The 20,059-nt window shown below is 38.6% G+C and overlaps 2 protein-coding genes across 3 annotated transcripts; one reads left to right on the forward strand and one right to left on the reverse strand.

Moving 5' to 3' along the window:
• Nucleotides 1–19: 19 nt before the first annotated feature.
• On the reverse strand, nucleotides 20–7,698 carry LOC125270597 (small membrane A-kinase anchor protein). 2 transcript variants are annotated; one of them, XM_048194353.1, is made up of 2 exons: nucleotides 7,561–7,698; nucleotides 20–2,928 (listed from the first exon to the last, which is right to left on the reverse strand). In XM_048194353.1, exon 2 carries the CDS (start codon nucleotides 2,725–2,727, stop codon nucleotides 2,458–2,460), a length of 270 nt encoding a protein of 89 aa, XP_048050310.1. In that variant the 5' UTR covers nucleotides 2,728–2,928; nucleotides 7,561–7,698; the 3' UTR covers nucleotides 20–2,457. The 2 variants fall into 2 exon arrangements, with proteins under 2 accessions (XP_048050310.1, XP_048050309.1); XM_048194352.1 differs by lacking the exon at nucleotides 7,561–7,698 and adding an exon at nucleotides 4,222–5,918.
• Nucleotides 6,306–10,285, forward strand: mstnb (myostatin b). The gene is made up of 3 exons (XM_048194351.1): nucleotides 6,306–6,816; nucleotides 7,582–7,952; nucleotides 8,958–10,285. Exons 1-3 carry the CDS (start codon nucleotides 6,441–6,443, stop codon nucleotides 9,336–9,338), a joined length of 1,128 nt encoding a protein of 375 aa, XP_048050308.1. The 5' UTR covers nucleotides 6,306–6,440; the 3' UTR covers nucleotides 9,339–10,285.
• Nucleotides 10,286–20,059: the final 9,774 nt, after the last annotated feature.

A 20,059-nucleotide genomic window follows, 5' to 3' on the forward strand; every position in this document is an offset into this window, starting at 1 on the left:
AAGAAGGTAACAGCTGAGGTATCAAGGAAGGCCATGGTTTTATTTATTGGCGTAGCAGTGTTTTTTCCCTTTTCTTTAGGTTACAGAACTAAGATTGCACAGTTTACAGGTAAAACAATTCTGTCTGAATTATACACTGAAATATGAAAGACAACCATTTTGGTTAGAATCATCAGCACCTCATCAAACATTTATAAGATGGAGATCTCAGGAGAAATCAGCTCGACAGTACAAGCTGGTACAAATGTAGTCTGACTGCAGTGTATTTTATTTATTTAATTCATTTATTTGAAGCATATTTTTCTGTGATACATGATCGCACACTTTTGTTAGTTCATCCTAAACCAAATGTAACCTTTTTCTATTTGGCCTATTATAATTAAGGAAGATAAGGAGAGTAATGAACACCGTGAATCTTGTACTGATTGTACTTTGAGATACTGACATATACTGAAGTTCTACTCTGAGCACATTCAGTAATGTGCTAAAAGGCCTCACAAAATATACCACTTTAAGTCCTTCTTTCATATCATAAGATTTCACTCTGCATTTATGACTTTCTATGCAAAAGTAAAATGGTCAAAGTGCAGTCCTTGCTCTTAACAGTGACTACCCACTTCTTCAGTGGCCTTGGTTCCGGAAGTAATTTTCTCATTCATGTTCTCCATAGGGATTTGAAAAAGTTCCTCAGTAAAGAGTTTAAAGCCATGAACCAAACTGCCAGCTCCAACAACAACCTTTTATTTGAAGCAAAAAAAGTGTTTGACAATCTGAAAAACAAGTCAAAGGTACAAAACTATGAGCTTAAATTTTAAGTTAATCACAACATATTCTGACATATACAAAAATATAGGTTCTTTGAGAGATTTATTTGATTACAGGATTCAGGTGGTCACTGGTGAGTTCCTTCAGAACAGGTTTTCATGGTAACCTTATGATTAAGTAGATCCTTCCCTCTGAATTTAAGGTTTTTTTTAATGTAGTTGAAATCACACTGACTTGTGAAGAAGCATAAATCATCACTTAACCACCTCAGAGCTCAGGTAGATTTTAAAAGCTTTATACATTTATCATTAAAAATCGATCTCTATGGAGAAAACTAATGTGATTTTTACTTCCAGAACCCAACTGTTGCACTCTATTGATCTGGAAATCATTAAAGGGATTCTGGCTACCTGACAGCATGGCACAAGATTCAGAAGTGCCAATATATCCATCAATAAAAAGCATTGGTGAGCAGCTGTTAAAACACTACCAGAAGAGTAATTGTGCTTGTATTAACGATCATTAAGGACATTGGCGTGTTTGGTCCCCAGTCTGAATTTTTTCTTTCTCTTAGCAAGGGGTTTGGCAGTCTTGGTAGCAATATGTAATTTTCAGTTTCTTTTTAAAACTTTAAGAATTGCATATTTGATCTGCACAGAAGAAAACTTCTATTAACAAAATTATATAATGGCTTGATACACAAATTTTGGGAGGATGGATGGATGGATGTAATCCTTCCCCTTGAATGTATTGTCTCATGCCATCATCATGAGGATACAGATTGATTAACATCTTTAAACATCTCTAAATCTAAGAATGTGTCATTGATAAATAATGTCTGGCCATAGTGACCACAAAGTTGTTGATTTTGTACCAGGAATTACAGGTGACAGTTGTCATGTCAAAAAAAGGTTAGCGGTGAAGTAACGTACACTTATTGATCCCTAAAAGCCAGCACTGGCCCCTTAAAGACAAACTGTGACCCCTGAGCAGATGCTCTGTACATGTGTAAATGTGTGTTCAGCGAAAGCCATGGCAAAAATCCAGTCATTTAAATAGGTGATTGAGAATTTCACCTGAGGGCGAAAGATTTCCCCATGTAGATTTCTCTACAGGTACAAGTTGATCACTCAAATTTACTATGTATGTTGACCAACAGAAAGCTGCTTGATTTGAAAGTGACTTGGATTGAAGTGGCAACAGACAATGAACCTTTTTCCCCCTATAAAATTTTGCAGAAAGCCAATGTGACCACACCGATGGATGGATGGATGGATGGATGGATGGATGGAAAATAGAAATGAGGTACTGTCTGATGTGCTGAGCCACATAAACATGAAATACTAAAGGCAAAAAGATGAAGTCTATAATTAACATGGTTGGGATGACTGTGGCCTTTGCACAATTTCAGGGACTCTCCAATTAAACAACTGGGCTTTGAGGGTAAACAAGAGACATAAAAAGATGCTGTCTTGTAATATAACAGCTCCATGGCCATTTCTTAAGAAAACACAAAAAAATGGCTGAATATTTCATGTGAATCCTATAAAGAGATTTTCAGAGAGCCAAAGAACATCTTCCCAAAATCACATGATTCTCCACTGGCCTTCATTTGTCGATCTGAAAGCTTTCCTTTACAGTACATACAGAGTGAGCCAGTCCAATCCAATCTTAATACACAGAGTTAAAAACTTATGGCACATCACATTCAATGTAGGGGATGTCACTATACCGGCTGTCCACCTCTGCCCATTGTTGTACCGCCCGGGCCACAATTTCCTCTGAGAGTCTCTGGGCATAGTCCAGCAGTACCGGATTGACCCCTACTGAGTCCTCCATGGAGCCGATCTCTGAGAAAACTAGAGCAGCTTTATCTCCTTGCTTTCCTGACTTGCCATCCACTTTCTCCGATGAGCTGGAATTCTGAGTAGGGTCGCGGTGCTTGGATTTCATGCATCCCATGATATAAATAATGTAGCATTGATTTGAAAGCAGTGAGGGGAAGAGATGCAAAAATGGCGTGATACAGAGGTTATATTCCCTTGGTTGGCAGTTTATAGGGTTTTGTATGGGTAAGAAGCTAGGATGTAGGTATTTCTGTACAAAGTGTAGTTGAGACACTCCAGATGGTCAGCCATGATGTATAGCGTTCTCACACTTGCCCTGTGTGAAGAAGACGCATGTTTTCAGTGAGTTATTGCTTGTCTTTGCCTGGCTATATATATTTTCATGATGACTTTTTTCAGTGTCTTGGCAACCTTGTCTATGACACTGTAATGACTTGATTTTCACAGGAATGAGGATTTCCTCAAGAGGCAGTATAAAGAAAAATATATAACTGCAAGTGCTTAAATATGGTATTTAAATAGCATGACTAGATATGCTATTTATTAATGATGGCAAGTCCGACTAATTTCCGTGAATCCACTTAATCTTTTTTTCTTAAACCAAAGAAGAGCCATTTAAAAAGATTCAGAGGTTCTTTTTACGCGAACACGTAATAATGTCAAGTGTCGCGGAGGTATGACATATCATACATGCTCTGATAGCGTTTCAGTTCAATCATGGGGGTTTTCTATTTATAAGCGTATTTAGCCCAGTTCAGATTCAGCTCATGAAATCATTTAAAACCTAGAACAATTTGTATTTACATGAAACACGATAACGTTTTATAGTATGTTTCATTTGTAATCTAAATCTGCTTTTCTCCACATCAGCGACACCGGTTCATTTGCTTCACATTAAAAGGATCCTATTGACTTGAAAACCTGTGGACCGATTCAGTTCGATTTTCGAACGCATCGTTCAGACTGATTTTGTGAACGGGATCAACCTAATCATTCAAATGATCCGACTCTAAAGAACGATTCGTTCACGATTCGGACGTCTATAACAGTTTAGCCATTTATCTCGTGCCTGCCTCATGAAACGCTGCTCCTGAGGACAGCTAACAGACTTCTCCTCACAACGAAAGCCGGTGCTTCACTCCATTTGCTGCTATTACACAGATACCAACATCGATAATGTCTCATTTAAATATAAATCGCATTCTGTGAGAAATAGTGTGTATTCTAAATCTACAAGATCTTTTAGTCGTCCGTAAATATAATAATAATAATAATATTACTCTCGGTAGTTATTTTCGTTACTCAAACCGGTCGTATACATCATATGCATATCAGCCAAGGACAACCGACAATCACTGTCTGCAATTCTGAAGTGATCAACAGTTTAATAACATCATGATGGATTATATCCTGGTTGCAGTGTTATACCCAGGGTGAACGAGATTAAAATTCCAGTTTTGTCGTTTTTCTAGTAAATTCCATGTGTCAAGAGAGCTTCAAGGTCAACTCAAAATGAGATTTCTGATTTTTAAAAATGCACGATGATCCGTTTTAGTAATCTAATGTTAAAAGTGCACATTCCAGTGATATAATCAGTGTGGGTACATACCCCTTCGGACCGCAGGCTGCAAGCGTCAATGTTATGGATATAAAAATCGAAGAAATCGTTTAATCCACATCGAAATGCGTTATTTAAAAGGAAAACTGCGATAAATCCACACTAATAACAGGCAGAAGCGCCTTCCTCGTCACCAGTCTCGGTTACTCCACAGGAGAATGAGAAAGCATGTTGATGAACTTGCTCTTGTAGGATAAGTCGGGTCAGAATTCAGCATGTGCGTCCGGAGTCCACATATAATGATGATGATAACGTTTCACATTCATTCCAGTGACAGGACAGCGCATTAATCCGTGTTGTTAATGAATTCCTCCCTGTTCATTCAGACATGCAGAATTTGCAGCAGGGAAATTCTTTCTGTTTCACGTACACATTTAGTTCATGCTATCCTTGCCTAAACATTTGTTTGTAAACTGGGTAAAAATAGGTTACCGCAACACGCAGACACAGGTTGCGCCTCATTGTCTTTTTAAATACAATGTCGCCACCTAGTGGAATGAGTGTTTTCTCTACTATAGATAGACAAATACTGCTTGCCAAACTTTTTCATGCTAGGAGGACCCACCTAGAGATGTATAATGTAGTCGAGAACCACCAGAAACTAGCGAAATATGAGAAGATAAACGCATCTGGTATAATATAAATATATGTCTACAATGATACATACATGATTCAGTACCTTCAGTGAATGTTTCATCAGACTAGTAAATTGTGAGCTTGTGAGTTTTTGTCCAACAAAGTTGTTACATAAACAATCATTCCAAGTTAGATCATTTTATATTATGTTATGCATTATAATAGCATAATATAAATTTTAAATATATATAAATCCATTAGAACTTAATCAATAAAGTTTTCTCAGCGCTTCCGTTTCAGTTATTTCCGTCATTATCTTACTTTCGCAAACGAAAATATATTGCGATATTAAGTGATATTACGTAAGGGATAATGCCCTGTCATCGATCGTCTCATTATCGCAAAATGTTTCCAGACAGGGTGATCAGACGCCAAGCACAAGCGAAAGAGTTATTTTGCAATAATGACCGGATGACCGCACATTATCCCGTTAATTATACGGCTACTTGCCTAATAAATAAATGGACATAAAATATTGATTTGAGTTTAAAATATTTTATTATGTGAGAAGGAGAAACTGTGTAATGCATGGGAAATGGGTTTTCACGAACAACAGTCTTAGCGATCATCAGAATTTTTAATTAATGATCCAACACGTTTATGTTTCCTGAAATAAATTAGAAGTTGTAGAAAAATTCTTTATATTTGTGTTTATTATGTTTGCGTATTAACTATCTCTCTTTCTATGTATCATTTTCCTAATGACTCGCACTGTGAAGAATTCAGGACGCGTTTTACACAAGTCGTTCCACAAGATGGCGCCATGTATCTTACTCACGGATCTAAACAACTAAAGAAGCTGCAACTATGAGGGAGCGTGTTAAGCAAACAAAATGAATTGTGATTATTCAATATGCATGTTACTGTTAAGAATTACATACGTAGTTAAACTGCACTACATTGACAGATACTACGTGAATATTATCCAAATGCCTCTTTTTCAAATACCACAAGAAAAATGAGAAAGGGGGAAACTAAATGTCACAAAGGCAGTGTTTGAGAACATAACTGTCATCTTAGCAAGTTATTCACATGTATAATTCACACGTTAGGGCTACCAATCACCTACAATATATAAAACATGCTGCTCATGCTGTCAAGTATCAAGGTGCCTTATATTGCAATGACCTGTTTTTATTATTAAAACAAATATTCTGTTGCTTATTATTTAATATACATAAATATCACATGTAGCCTTCACGTTATGAGTCAGTTGCGTTTGACCACAGACACACAGGGAGTACGCTGGCTGTGAAATATTATAATAAATGTGCGTATTATTCATATACATGTGCATAATTTGCATTCAAGTTCAACTGGTTCCTCCACGAGTCCTCTAAGATGTGTCATACCTCTTTAAGAACTGCGAAAGAAGTCCAGCTCTGTCCATTAGGTTTATTGTTGCCAGCTCAGCCAATCATTGAATCTTACGACACAATAGAGTGGCCAAAGTTGCAGTATAAAAAGCCTTGCCGAATTTAAGCATGACATCTACTTGTCCGGTGCGTGGTGAGGTTCATTTCCATAGCAAATCAGATCAAACATAGCAAACATCCTCTAGCACGCCTTGGAACATGCATTTTACGCAGGTTTTAATTTCTCTAAGTGTATTAATTGCATGTGGTCCAGTGGGTAATGGAGATATAACGGCGCACCAGCAGCCTTCCACAGCCACGGAGGAAAGCGAGCAGTGTTCCACATGTGAGTTTAGACAACACAGCAAGCTGATGAGACTGCATGCCATCAAGTCCCAAATTCTTAGCAAACTCCGACTCAAACAGGCTCCAAACATCAGCCGGGACGTGGTCAAACAGCTGTTACCCAAAGCACCGCCTTTGCAACAACTTCTGGATCAGTACGACGTTCTGGGGGATGACAGTAAGGATGGAGCTGTGGAAGAGGATGATGAACATGCCACCACAGAGACCATCATGACCATGGCCACAGAGCGTAAGGATCATCTATTTCAAAGATTCATTCATGTAAATGTATCCTCTTAACAATGGACAAAGAATATGTCTACTTGGAGAGACCCTTTACGCAGTCTTTGTGGCCAAGCCAGTTGCACCCACAAGGCAGCTATTGGGCATAAAATGCACAGTTAAGATGTATAAAGACGATTCCTGTTTTTTGAGGCTTTGTGCCCCTCTTTTCTCAGCCTTGCTAAAGCAATTTTACGCACGCTGAACATGGAAGCGCGGCAAAAGCGCACCAGCGTCGGTCAGAAGAAAATGTTTTCACCTTTACTACACGTGATAGGCTATAAACTGTAAATCGGTTCGTATCTTAGCCAATCTTTAGGTTAAAATGTGTAGCCTATTATGTGTAACGCCTTTTATATGTAGTGTCTAAATATAGACACCATATCTGTAGCCGATCCATTCGTTTTTAAAGGCTTCTGCAATGCCGTATGTACTATATGATTTGCATGTCTTTTTCATTTTTTTTCCTTTTAAATAACTACATGTATACAAACTACAAAGGCTATATTGTCGATCAAAATTTTACATATAAATGTCTCCTTTATGTCTTTAATGTATTTGATTTTGTGGGCGTAGTCAACGTTATTTCTTTAAAAGTTACATTTTACATTTTGTCTCTTTTCATTTATATCAGTGCGTCATTTCACGGACCTCTTTAAATAGGCTAATAAAACTGAAAACCAGTAGATCCCGTATAATCACTCTGATTTACTTTCTCTTCTTTGTTTTTCAGCCGACCCCATCGTTCAAGTAGATCGGAAACCGAAGTGTTGTTTTTTCTCCTTCAGTCCGAAAATCCAAGCGAACCGGATCGTAAGAGCGCAGCTCTGGGTTCATCTGAGACCGGCGGAAGAAGCGACCACCGTCTTCTTACAGATATCACGGCTGATGCCCATTACGGACGGAGGAAGACACATACGAATACGATCCCTGAAGATCGATGTGAACGCAGGAGTCACGTCTTGGCAGAGTATAGACGTAAAGCAGGTGCTCTCGGTGTGGTTAAGACAACCGGAGACCAACTGGGGCATCGAGATAAACGCGTATGACGCGAAGGGAAACGACTTGGCCGTCACCTCAGCTGAGGCTGGAGAGGATGGACTGGTGAGTTGAGCTGTTTTGTTACCAAATGTGCGTTTTTTTACACAATACAGCCGCTTTTAGACAGAGCTCTGCCAGCAGAAATCGACAATATCGAGAAATTATATGGTCTAGTTAAACAACATTTTGTTTTAAATCACCCAAAAATGTGTGCACATTTTTATTACTTGCATGTTTAGGGGCGCGCAACACCACAACAGAATTTAGAGCTCGAAACATTCGGGACCCGATACCTGAACGAATGATTCTTTCAATTCGGTTCTTTTGAGTGAATCAAAAGCGAACAGCGCGACCACTGTAATTCGGTTTTAGAACTAACGATTCTTTTGACCTAGTTCTTGTGATGAATCAACAGCGTTCATCACCGATTCCCGAACGAATGACTCTTATTGGCCGGTTCTTTTTCGTGAAAAACACTTAAGAATCAATCGAAACGGTTACAGACTTAAACTGACTCAAAGAATCGCAAGTTACTTTCGCCATATCTGACTCGAAACAAACTGAAAAAAATCACGTTAAGGCTCCTGAAACTTAAATCAGAGTAGTTAGTGGTTGTTCACATGACAACTTGTGTGGTAATCAGTGGTACATTATAAAAAGAATGTTTTAGTATTTTTAACATAAATATAATGCAAAGTGTGAGAACAGTCATTAAAAAAGCAAAAATTGTATTGCCTTATTTCTGTATATTGATTCTTCTGAAATCTAAAATGATCCCATGATTTGCTGAGGGCAGTAAATGCAATATGAATTGAATGATTTTTTTTTTTTTTTACCAGAAGAATCCTTAATGGCACCATTAAGGAACAGGAATTGTTAAGTGGAATCGGAACCAGAATCATTAAATTAATTCCCTTTCCTAATCATATCCGTATTGGCTAGCTGTAGCATTCGTTAATGCTTGGACAAAGCAATTTCGAGGTCAGATGAGAGTTGTCGATAGGCCACAGATATGAAAGTACCAAGAGTAAACTGAAGCACTGGTTCTTTGGGTTCTTTCTCTCACAGCTCCCCTTTATGGAGGTGAAAATCTCAGAGGGCCCAAAGCGAATCCGGAGGGACTCTGGACTGGACTGCGACGAGAATTCCTCAGAGTCTCGATGCTGCAGATACCCTCTCACTGTGGACTTCGAGGACTTCGGCTGGGACTGGATTATTGCTCCGAAACGCTATAAGGCGAATTACTGTTCGGGAGAATGCGACTACATGCACCTGCAGAAGTATCCCCACACCCATCTGGTGAACAAGGCCAATCCGCGAGGCACCGCCGGGCCCTGCTGCACCCCCACCAAGATGTCTCCCATCAACATGCTTTACTTCAATGGCAAAGAGCAGATCATCTACGGCAAGATCCCCTCAATGGTAGTAGACCGCTGTGGCTGCTCGTGAACCAGTGCCCAGACAGGACTTGATCCGTCTCAAAGACCCGGACATCTGATCACACCACCCACCATCCATTATCAGTGCTTTCCGCAAGACACTGTGCAATAGAAGGACGCTCACTCACTCTCTGGGCACTGCTTCATTTGACTATGTTTTTTGTCATTTTCCTCTAAATCAATATCTCTGCCACAGGAGTTCAATGTCACAAGGATATACTAAAGGAATGTCTACTGGCTGAACTTGGGAGTGGACACTATTTAAATGGACGACATTCTCTGCTTTATTTCATGTTTTCACCTTGTCAGAATACTCTCATTAGGATACGCAGACAACATACAAAAATCGTATTATGCAACCACTCCGAAATACAATCTAGATCTTTGCTGTAACAGCTGTAACCGGTGAGCTTGTTTAAGAAGAGTATCCAAGAGAAACAGAGAGGGACTCTCGAACATTGAACAGAGCTTGAATACAGTTATCTGACGCCAACTTCCACATACACTGCAATAAACACACAGATCGAATTGTTAATCATAGCTTTTGTCCACTACTCATCTGTCGAACAGGCCTACACACTTGAAGTATTATTGAGATCGGCATTAGGGGAGAGAAGGACTTGAAGCAGAGGCGCTGTGAATGCGGTCTACACGTTGAAATGCGTTCGAGACAGAGACATCGGAACTGTAAGAATGAATGTTAATATCACGCTAACACTCTGTCTTCAAACCACACAGTTTGCACTATGGCAGACCAATAGAAAGAATTGGTTGCTAAAAATGTTGTAAAAACTGATTTTGATATGTTTGCTAATTGTATTGTATACTTGCCATTGTTTCCATTAACAGTTGCCTTTTTTTAACCACGGTTAGTACATGTATAAGAACACGAAATAGCAAAAAAGTGTACGATATAAATCTATGTATCTGTTCAAACAAATAAAGGTGCTTGCTTTATATGTTTAACTCTATTATTTCAAATGGCTTTACAAGAAAGGTTAAAACTGCATTGAGTTTTGAATCTTTAATATCTGGAAACATCTCATTCTGTACTTGAATGATTTAATCCGATTGGTTGATAAATATGGGACCTGAGCAGGGGAAATCGTTCCACGTTGTGTCTTTTTTATGTGCAATGCGTTTAGTGGATAAAGGGTGTTGTCCGAACTGTGTTAAGAGGTTCCTTTTGGGTTGAATTTACTATCATTTGACCTTTTCATTTGTTTTTCCCATAATGGCAGCAAGCTGCAGTGTTACATAAGCCCAAATTAACAAATCTCCCCTCGGAATAGTTCCGCGTGAGCATGCAGCAGAGTTTTCTTAAAGGACTTGTGCAGAAATGTTTTGACAGCATGGCTAATTAGACCAGGGCTTATTGGAGCCCTCACTTCCGTCCAGAAGAGGGCGAACTCAGCACTGCCGAGATCTGCTTCCTTTCCTGCTGTGAGTTGGACAGATGCCATGGAAACCAGGTGGGAACTGCTCTGAAATGAACAGAGGGTTGTGGGAGATTAAAAGTCCCTGAGCAATAACATTTCTTTCCACATTTGGGTTGAGATAATGCGCCGTGGATTCGGGATCATTTGCCACATACAGTTAAACGTGGGTTCTTTAAAGCCTGAGCATCTCAAATGAACGCTCTTGAAAATATCGATAAGCGTTTTAACATCTCATAATCAGGTGCATCCCTTCGTAATTCATCCTGTTCTATATGCAGGAGCGTTCGTGCCATGAATCACGATCAGCAGAAGAATGATTGATTTGTTTTCTTGTGCATCTGATTTGCAACGCCGTCCTTTGTGCCAGGTAATGGCAAGTGTATGATAAACAGGAACAGTAATGGTTTCCCCGAGTTGTTATATCTGTCACACGGGAAAAGTTTTCCTGGTCTCTGTGGTTTGACGGTTGCCAGCACATTCCCAGGTTGACAGGAGAGGAAGTGACTGTGAGAAAATGGGAAGGCAGCGTGGCTCCTCGGGGGACAGGAGACTCCGGGGGGAAACACATAGCTCATCTCAGTCACCAGGATTCCCCATATCCGCACGATCTGCAGGGGAGCCGGGTAGAGCTGTGTGCGCTCGGACAGGAGGGAAGCACCGTGTAGAAGGGGGAAGAGGGACAGCTGCCAGGTGTGGTCAAACATCTGCATCTTCACATTAACGTGCACAGTCTCTGGAGCAGCTGGGGAAACGCTTGGTTTGAGTGATGAGCTGAAAGTACACGCTGCCATGAGGCATCAGGTTGAATATTGATGGTAAGGTTGAAGACAGGTGACCAATGATGGATGCTACGCTATTGACATCTCACCTGGTCCGTTGCTGTGGTAAACATGCACTTTTCTATTACCTGTCTGCCAAAAAGCAATCAAACGATGACATTTTTTCATCACAAGTTTACAGATGTCCTTCAGGTTTTAAACAAGAGACAAAATATTGTGAGTCGTGAAGATTATTCTAACTTTAATGAAGATTCTAAAGTGTGTTTAATTAAATTAAAGTGGTTTTATGTTTCATATTTTTATTCTGGTCTAGTAAATTTATACATGCACAGCTGATATTTTAACGACTTCACCATAAATTAATAAACATACACTATTAATCAAAAGTTTGGGGTCAGTACAAATACTTTTATAACTCAAGGATACATTAAATTAATCGAAAGTGACTGTAAAAAGATTTATGTTACTAAATATTATTTCAAATAAATATTAAGCATCTGTTTTTAACCTTGATAATAATAAGGAATGTTTCTTGAGCAGCAAATCAGCATATCAGTATGATTTCTGAAGGATCATGTGATCTTGACTTGAGTAATGGCAGCTGAAATAAATTACATTTTAAAATATATTAAAATACAAAACACTTATTTTAAATTGCAATAATTTTTTACAATATTACTGTTTTTACTGTATTTTTGATCAAATAAATGCAGCCTTTGTGAGCATAAGAGACTTTCAAAAACATTTTAAAAAACGTAGAGAATTCAAACTTTTGAATCTGTAACTTGGCTCGAAAAAAACATGGCATAGCCTGATTTGTTTATCATTTAAACCGATCAACTGATGCTTCTTCAAACCTTCATCTAAACCAGCTTTACCATGGTGAGATATTTAAATAACCTGAATTTGCAAAATCAACAATCTTCAATAGGCTACATGACAGAAAACCAAATGTTCGGGTTTGCAGGTAAGGTACATAAAACAAAACGCATATGCTCAACTGAGTGGTGCAATCTGTAATGCCACAAACCTTTCAGGTTGTGGGTTCGAACCCACTGTGGCACATGCCCAGACCACAAGAGCTACTGTGGTCAGAAATGTTAAGGGGGCAGTTGTGGCCTAATGTTAGAGAGTCAGACTTGTACCCCGAAGGTTGCTAGCAGTGTTGGGGGTAACGCATTACGAGTAACGCGAGTTATGTAATCAGATTACTTTTTTCAGGTAACTAGTAAAGTAACGCATTACTTTTTAATTTACAACAAAATATCTGAGTTACTTTTACAAATAAGTAAAATAAGTTACTTTGTTTTGCCATTTATTGACTGACAGCTCTCCGGTCCCCATGTTGAGAGAAATCGGGAGGCGTTGTGTGTGCTGTGTAAACATGATGGTTATTCTAGACTAGTTCTAGACTAAATGTGAGAATACATTTACTCATTTACTTCTTCTCCTGCATCCTATTCTTCTGTATTCCAGAATGGCAGCACAGCTGAAAGGCTTGTTTGTCTGGACTGTGCCCTCTATTGTACAAGCATGAATTTGCATTTCCTTCAGCCTGAGGCTTATTTATTTCACTTTTGGGGTCCTAATTTAACAATCTAAGTGCATAGTCTGAAGCGCACGGCGCAAGTGTACTTAGGGCATGTCCAAATCCACTTTTGCTAGTTTAATGACGGAAAAATGGTCTCCGCGCCCTGCGCATTGTCTAAAAGGGTTGTCCCTATTCTCTTAATGAGTAATGGGTGTGTTTTGGGCATTATGTGCAATAAACCAATCTATTTACATGGCGGAATTTGCAAGCGTCAAAACTGAACGCTTCTCTAGTAATCTGCGTGCAAGCAGACCATCTACAGGACCAGCCGGATTCCACCAAATCATTTTTATCTTTATGCACACAATAATAATCTTTTACATTGTAATCATTTTATTTTAAATATTTGGCATGTTTGTGTGCTGCTTCTCATCCCTGTGTGTGTATTATTACATATTACTAACACGCTCTTTAAATAACAAAAAAAAAAATATTGCGGCATTGACTTTAGAGCAGGTTTCAGTTGGTCAGTCTATTTCAGTTGCCTCAAAATAGCAACGCGCCAACAATGCACCTGAACACACCTCGTTTTCAGACCAGCATGCCCATGGGTGAACAAATGGGTGCAAATGCATTTTCTCTGTAAACAATGTGGCACAGAACGTGAAAATGATAATTGCATCAGGCTGAAACTAGTAAAAAACACTTTCGTCGTGCCTGGCGCCGCACTGCGCCGGGTGTATGATAGGGCCCTTGGTGTAAGAGGGCCTTTACATTTGCCAAAAATAGAACTTTTTTTGCTATAAAAACAAATTTGAAATGCAGAGCACAAATTCCGAGTATGGGACACCATACTTGGCTACACACCACATCACTTCATTTTCACTTCATTAAATGAGACTTAATGAAAATGCATTTCCATCAACTGGCCCAAAACTCTGTCACTACGGCCATGCTTAGTGTTTAGCTTTGCACTGATCTCTTCTAATTCAGTCAACAATCAGGTTCTCTCAATGATCACGAGCTAAAGTACCTTTAATTTAATGATTAATCTAACATTTTGCAGTGTAATAATCGCCTCAGTTTCCAGGGGACGTGAGATTCAGTCTCACTGAACTTCTGCTCTCATCTGAAGAAAGCAATGAAAAGCAATAAAAGACACGAGCCTCGGGCAGATGGGCGCAGATGTGCAACCACTGACGGCTGGTTGTCAGCGCCCCTGATGGATTTATCCAGCGCATCCACACTGGGCCTTGCCTTCAACACCACTTGTTTTTTCACTTAGCTGAGAAATCGACATCCGTCTCTCCCGAAAGTCTATTGACCCTTGTGGAATCAACATTTGATTAATTACATCGTAAAGCTTCCGGACGTCGAGGACGGGAATGTGTCCTGTTTTAGCAATGTGTAACTCAAGATCACTTTTGGGCTGGAATGAGTCATTCAGCAAGATTTGTCCATAAGTCTAAGTTCATTTACAAGGCACCCTAATGACTGAAGTGGAAAAGGTCTGTGGCAGTAAACCATATGCCCCCAGGAGACCAATGACTGACAGTGATGGAGGATAGATGCTCCTCTGAGGAGACTGCGAGATGTCTGGATCATTTGGAAAAATGGAAACATGTCCCCTCCTGTGTCATCACAACGCCTGTGAGACAGCTGGATATGCAGGAATCGGAGGTGTCTTGTCATATGGAGAAGCAGTTCTGCTTTGTTTTGCAATCAAGGCAATAATGTTTCTATCAAATATTGTTAAAAAAAAATATTGCCCATTGAAATCTATCTATATATCTATCTATCTATCTGGACTTCATCTGTCTTGACTGTCTATCTATCTATCTATCTATTTATCTGTCTATTTGTCTGTCTGTCTGTCTATTTGGACTTCATCTGTCTTGACTGTCTATCTATCTATCTATCTATCTATCTATGCATAGGTAACCCATCCACCCAGAATGCCTTAGAAATTGATGAGCAGCACCATAGCAACCACTTAGTAAACATGAGGCTTACCTTGTTCTCTGATTCTTCAGATCCTTTTTGACAGTCAAATCTGTAAGACACATAACAGACTGTTAATTTTTGCATACACAAAACTGTAACACCAATTACATACAGTTCAGATAGAGAATAAGAAAAGGTAACCCCCATTCCAGCACATAAATCTAACATTTATAAAGTCTCTAAGGACAACATGAAAACCGCAGTCGGTCATTATACAGAGGATGCTGCCAAGTACCACAAGCCTCATAGCGAGAGCATTAAGGTGGACAGTATGCAGTCCACCATTGTAAGGCAGCAGCAGCAAGAATGCATGTTTAGAAGCGTGGATCCACCTACTGTGATCACCATATGGTGACACACTTGATACTAGTTGTGAATACAGTAAAATGGGTCATAACTCCATACATTTTCTGTGGAAAATTCTAAACAAATTGTGCTGCATGGGTAAAAATGTACTTTATCTGAGTTTAGGATTTGTAAAATTTGACAGAAAAATGTGGACTCTTTAATGTGCAGGTGATTTCAGCTCTCAAGCAGAATGATAATATCTACCCGGGCCACATGGACATCTGTCTTCTGAGCCACAATGTTTCTAAACCTTCGACCCCTGTTGCAGAGGCACTGGAATGGCATTTGGCACGCTCCCTGACCACGATGTGCAGTCCATCTCATGCCAGACCCTCCTACAGTACTCTCCTTCTACCAGTGCCAGCTGCTCGCTCTTCAATTAATGGATGCCATTTGACAGCTAATTGTATATACTATTAATGTACAACACGTTTAGGAGATTTGCACTTTGTTTGCGTGCGAAACGTTTGGTTGAGAGAATTAAAATGGCGTCTGAATAAACAGTTGAAAGCAGTGGAGAAAGTTGTACAGCTGCCGAATTAACACATTAATATAGTGAGAATAATTTTATATTTAAAAAATAATAATAACTATGCCATCTGCCCTATAAATACATTTTGTATATGAGATTTTCCTACCCTTGCTTAGTCCGAAATCAGAGCCGTTCCAGCTGTTACTACAGGCAACATGTAGTGTGCGAATTATTTTAGTCTTTTAGCGCACCTAACGTTCTTAAACACGTTTTAAAGAAAAAAAAAAAAACGTTTCTTTGATACTTTTGTGATATATCTGATAAAAATGACAGTAACGTTAGATGTTTGTCAAAGTGACGACTGGAGCCATCTGTTGCCATGGTTACGTACTTACGTACATAGGCTACCAAAGTCCCTCTTTGAGGCTACTCGTTTGTGTTCATAACCGCTAGATGGAGCTAAACAAAACGAAAACACGGAGGGTTTTCGATGTTTTCCATTTTATCTTGAAACTGCATCCGACGCTGAAAGCCAGAGGCTGCTTCTGATCCGAAATCGAAGTTCCCTTGTAGCCGAAAAGGTATTAGTATTCATAAAAGAGTAGGCAAAAGTACCCGGATGACCTACTACTGTCGGCGAGATTCTTAAAGGGTTAGTTCACCCAAAAATGAAAATAATGTAATTTATTACTCACCCTCCTGTCGTTCTACACCCGTAAGGCCTTCATTCATCTTCTGAACACAAATTAAGATATTTTGATTAAATCCGATGGCTCGGTGAGGCCTGCATTCATAGCAACGACACTTCCTCTCTCAAGATCAATAAAGGTAACGTTACTAAAACATATTTAAATCAGTTAATGCGAGTTCAATAGTTCTACCTTAATATTATAAAGCGTCGAGAATACTTTTTGTGTGCCAAAATATAGTGCTGGGCGATTTCAAAACACTGCTTCGGAGTTTTCCGAATCGAATAAGTGATTCAGATCTCCTATAAAACGGCTATAAACAGCTGAAATCACGTGACTTTGGCGCTCCGAGTCATTGATTTGATTCGTAAAGCTCCGAAGCAGTGTTTTGAAATCGGCCCATCACTGTATTGTTGAAAAGTCGTTATTTTGTTTTTTTGGCGCATAAAAAGTATTCTCGTCGCTTTATAATATCAAGGTAGAACCACTGTAGTCACATGGACTGTTTCAAATATGTTTTTAGTACCTTTATGGATCTTGCGAGAGGACGTTTCATTGCTGGCTATGCAGGCCTCACTGAGCCATCGGATTTAATCAAAAATATCTTAAAGGATTAGTCCACTTTTGAATAAATTTTTTCTGATAATTTACTCACCCCCATGTCATCCAAGATGTTTATGTCTTTCTTTCTTCAGTCGAAATGAAATTAAGGTTTTTGATGAAAACATTCCAGGATTATTCTCCTTATAGTGGACTTCAGTGGTCTCCAAACGGTTGAAGGTCAAAATTAGTTTCAGTGCAGCTTCAAAGGGATTTAAACGATACCAGACGAGGAATAAGGGTCTTATCTAGTGAAACGATCGGTCATTTTCGAAAAAAATTCAACTGTATATGCTTTATAAACACAAATTAACGCCTTGTACGTGCTTCCGCTTTCCGTATTCTCCAAAACACCTATGCTGTATGTCCTACTGGCGCCGTGTTTGTTCCGTAAGTAGAGCGTAGGACATACAGCGTAAGTGTTTTCAAAGATGACCGATTGTTTCGCTAGATAAGACCCTTATTCCTCGTCTGGTATCGTTTAAAGCCTTTTGAAGCTGCACTGAAACTGTAATTTTGACCTTCAACCATCTGGAGTCCATTGAAGTCCACTATAAGAAGAAAAATCCTGGAATGTTTTCATCAAAAACCTTCATTTCTTTTCTACCGAAGAAAAAAAGACATGAACATCTTGGCTGACATGGGGGTGAGTAAATTATCAGGAAAATTGTATTTAAAAGTGGACTAATCCTTTAATTTGTGTTCTGAACATGAATGAAGGGTGTGGAACGACATGGGGGTGAGTAATAAATTATATTATTTTCATTTTTGGGTGAACTAACCCTTTAAGTGTACAGACATAAACTTTACTATCCCATGAGGCCACGGGAGAGGATTTATGAATGGCAGTGAAGCAACGAAACTGACTCTGGTAGGTCACATGACAATGACAAAATGGTGAATGTAGTAGTAGCCAAGCCATATGTAGAATACATATATATATGATTCATACAACACACATTCATACTATATAGAACATACTTTTTTAGCAGTCGCAAAGTAAATACTTATTCAAAAGAAATACTCAAGAGAATGCAATTTCGGATACAGAAAAAGTGAAAGCAATGCAATTAACAACTAAGTTTGTGCTAGCTTGACCACATCAAATCAATATATTTAATAATATAGATGTATTAATACAAAAATATTTGTATTATATACGTATTTATTTGTATTAAATATGACTATTTAAAAAATGCAGTTTATAGATGTCAATTTTTTCAACTTATGATTTCTACTGCAAAATAAGCATGTAATCATTAAATATTAACTAGGCCATATAGCTAATGCTCACTTGAATTTTTTCTAGCTAATTTGATGTTACTTTAGGGCGCGGGTGCTACAGTTCCCAACACATTTTGCTTTACCAGAAAAATTTAGTCTTTTTTCAACTCATAAAATTCTGTTGGCTTGCATTTCCATCTTAAGTTAATGGCTTAATGATAAAGCTGGGCTGGTGCAGATTTCACTGCACCCAGGAGCCTTAAAATCTAATACAGTTTTTCTCAATTGCTTTGGCACATTTTAACATTTCTTAACATTCTCTAAGCTGTAAGTGCAATTGTCACAACTGTTTGCTGGAACATCAGAACTATTGCATGTCTGCAAAATGTAGAACCTCACCCAAAACATTTAATTCGTGCTTCAAAACCCAGTTATTTTGTCAGATTTCAAATGTCATGTTTTTTCTGCTTTTTTGTTGACACTGACTGTGTTCTATACTATACATTATACAACAATGTCAGTTTTGTCTGTGTATCACACTGAGCTTTTTAGATACTGATTTCAACAGCGGGTAAAATTCAATAGTGCACAAAAAGAAAATGAACATTTTTATTTATACAGTATATTTATTTTTGTAAAAATGTGTTAAATATTACATGTGAAACTTCACAGTTGCTTGTTCATTTTTACACACTTTAATAGCCTATGTCTTCCCCTAACGCCACCACCACACATTCTTCCTATTGCTCTCCATATACAGTGCTGCTTGAAAGTTTGTGAACCACTTGCAGAATCTGTGTGAAAATGTGAATAATTTTAACAAAATATGAGGGATCATACAATATGCATGTCATTTTTTATTTATTATTGTCCTGAATAAGATATTTTACATAAACAATGTTTACATAAAGTCCACAAAACAAAAAAAATTGCTGAATTTATAAATATGACCTCATTCAAAAGTTTATGAACCCTTGATTCTTAACACTGTGTGTCGTTACCTGGATGATCTACGACTGTTTTTATGTTTTGTAATGGTTGTTCATGAGTCACTTGTTTGTCCTAAGCAGTTAAACTGCCCAATATTCTTCAGGAAAATCCTCCAGGTCCCAAAAATTCTTAAGTTTTCCAGCATCTTTTGTGCATTTGAACCATTTCCAGCAGTGACTATGATTTTGAGATCCATCTTTTCACACTGAGGACAACTGAGGGACTCAAACACAACTATTAAAAAAGGTTCAAACATTCACTGATGCTCCAGAAGGAAACACGATGGGGGGGGGGGGTTTCTGGCAAATATTTAAGTGTCTTCTGTTGTTACAAAATAAGAAAAAATTGGACATCTTCACCCCTGATTCTTAATGCATCGTGTTTCCTTCTGGAGCATCAGTGAATGTTTGAACCTTTTTTAAAGGTCCCGTTTTTCGTGATTTTTTTGAAGCTTTGATTGTGTTTATAGTGTGCAATATAACATGTGTTCATGTTTCGCGTGTAAAAAAAAACAGTATTTTTCATATAATTTACTTATCTGTATACCGCTGTTTCCACTGTCATAAAAACGGGCTGATGACTTCCTTGTTCTATGAAGTCCCTCCTTCAGAAATACGTAACGAGTTCTGATTGTGCCAGCGGTTCCTGTGTTGTG

This window comes from Megalobrama amblycephala, linkage group LG6, assembly GCF_018812025.1.
Source record: "Megalobrama amblycephala isolate DHTTF-2021 linkage group LG6, ASM1881202v1, whole genome shotgun sequence".
Taxonomy (NCBI): Eukaryota; Metazoa; Chordata; class Actinopteri; order Cypriniformes; family Xenocyprididae; genus Megalobrama; species Megalobrama amblycephala.

Coding starts and splice junctions, on each gene's coding strand:
- LOC125270597 (XM_048194353.1), bottom strand. CDS start 2,727: ATGGGATGCATGAAATCCAAGCACCGCGACCCTACTCAGAATTCCAGC.
- mstnb (XM_048194351.1), top strand. CDS start 6,441: ATGCATTTTACGCAGGTTTTAATTTCTCTAAGTGTATTAATTGCATGT. Junction 6,817..7,581: donor CATGACCATGGCCACAGAGC/GTAAGGATCATC, acceptor TTTGTTTTTCAG/CCGACCCCATCGTTCAAGTA. Junction 7,953..8,957: donor AGGCTGGAGAGGATGGACTG/GTGAGTTGAGCT, acceptor TTTCTCTCACAG/CTCCCCTTTATGGAGGTGAA.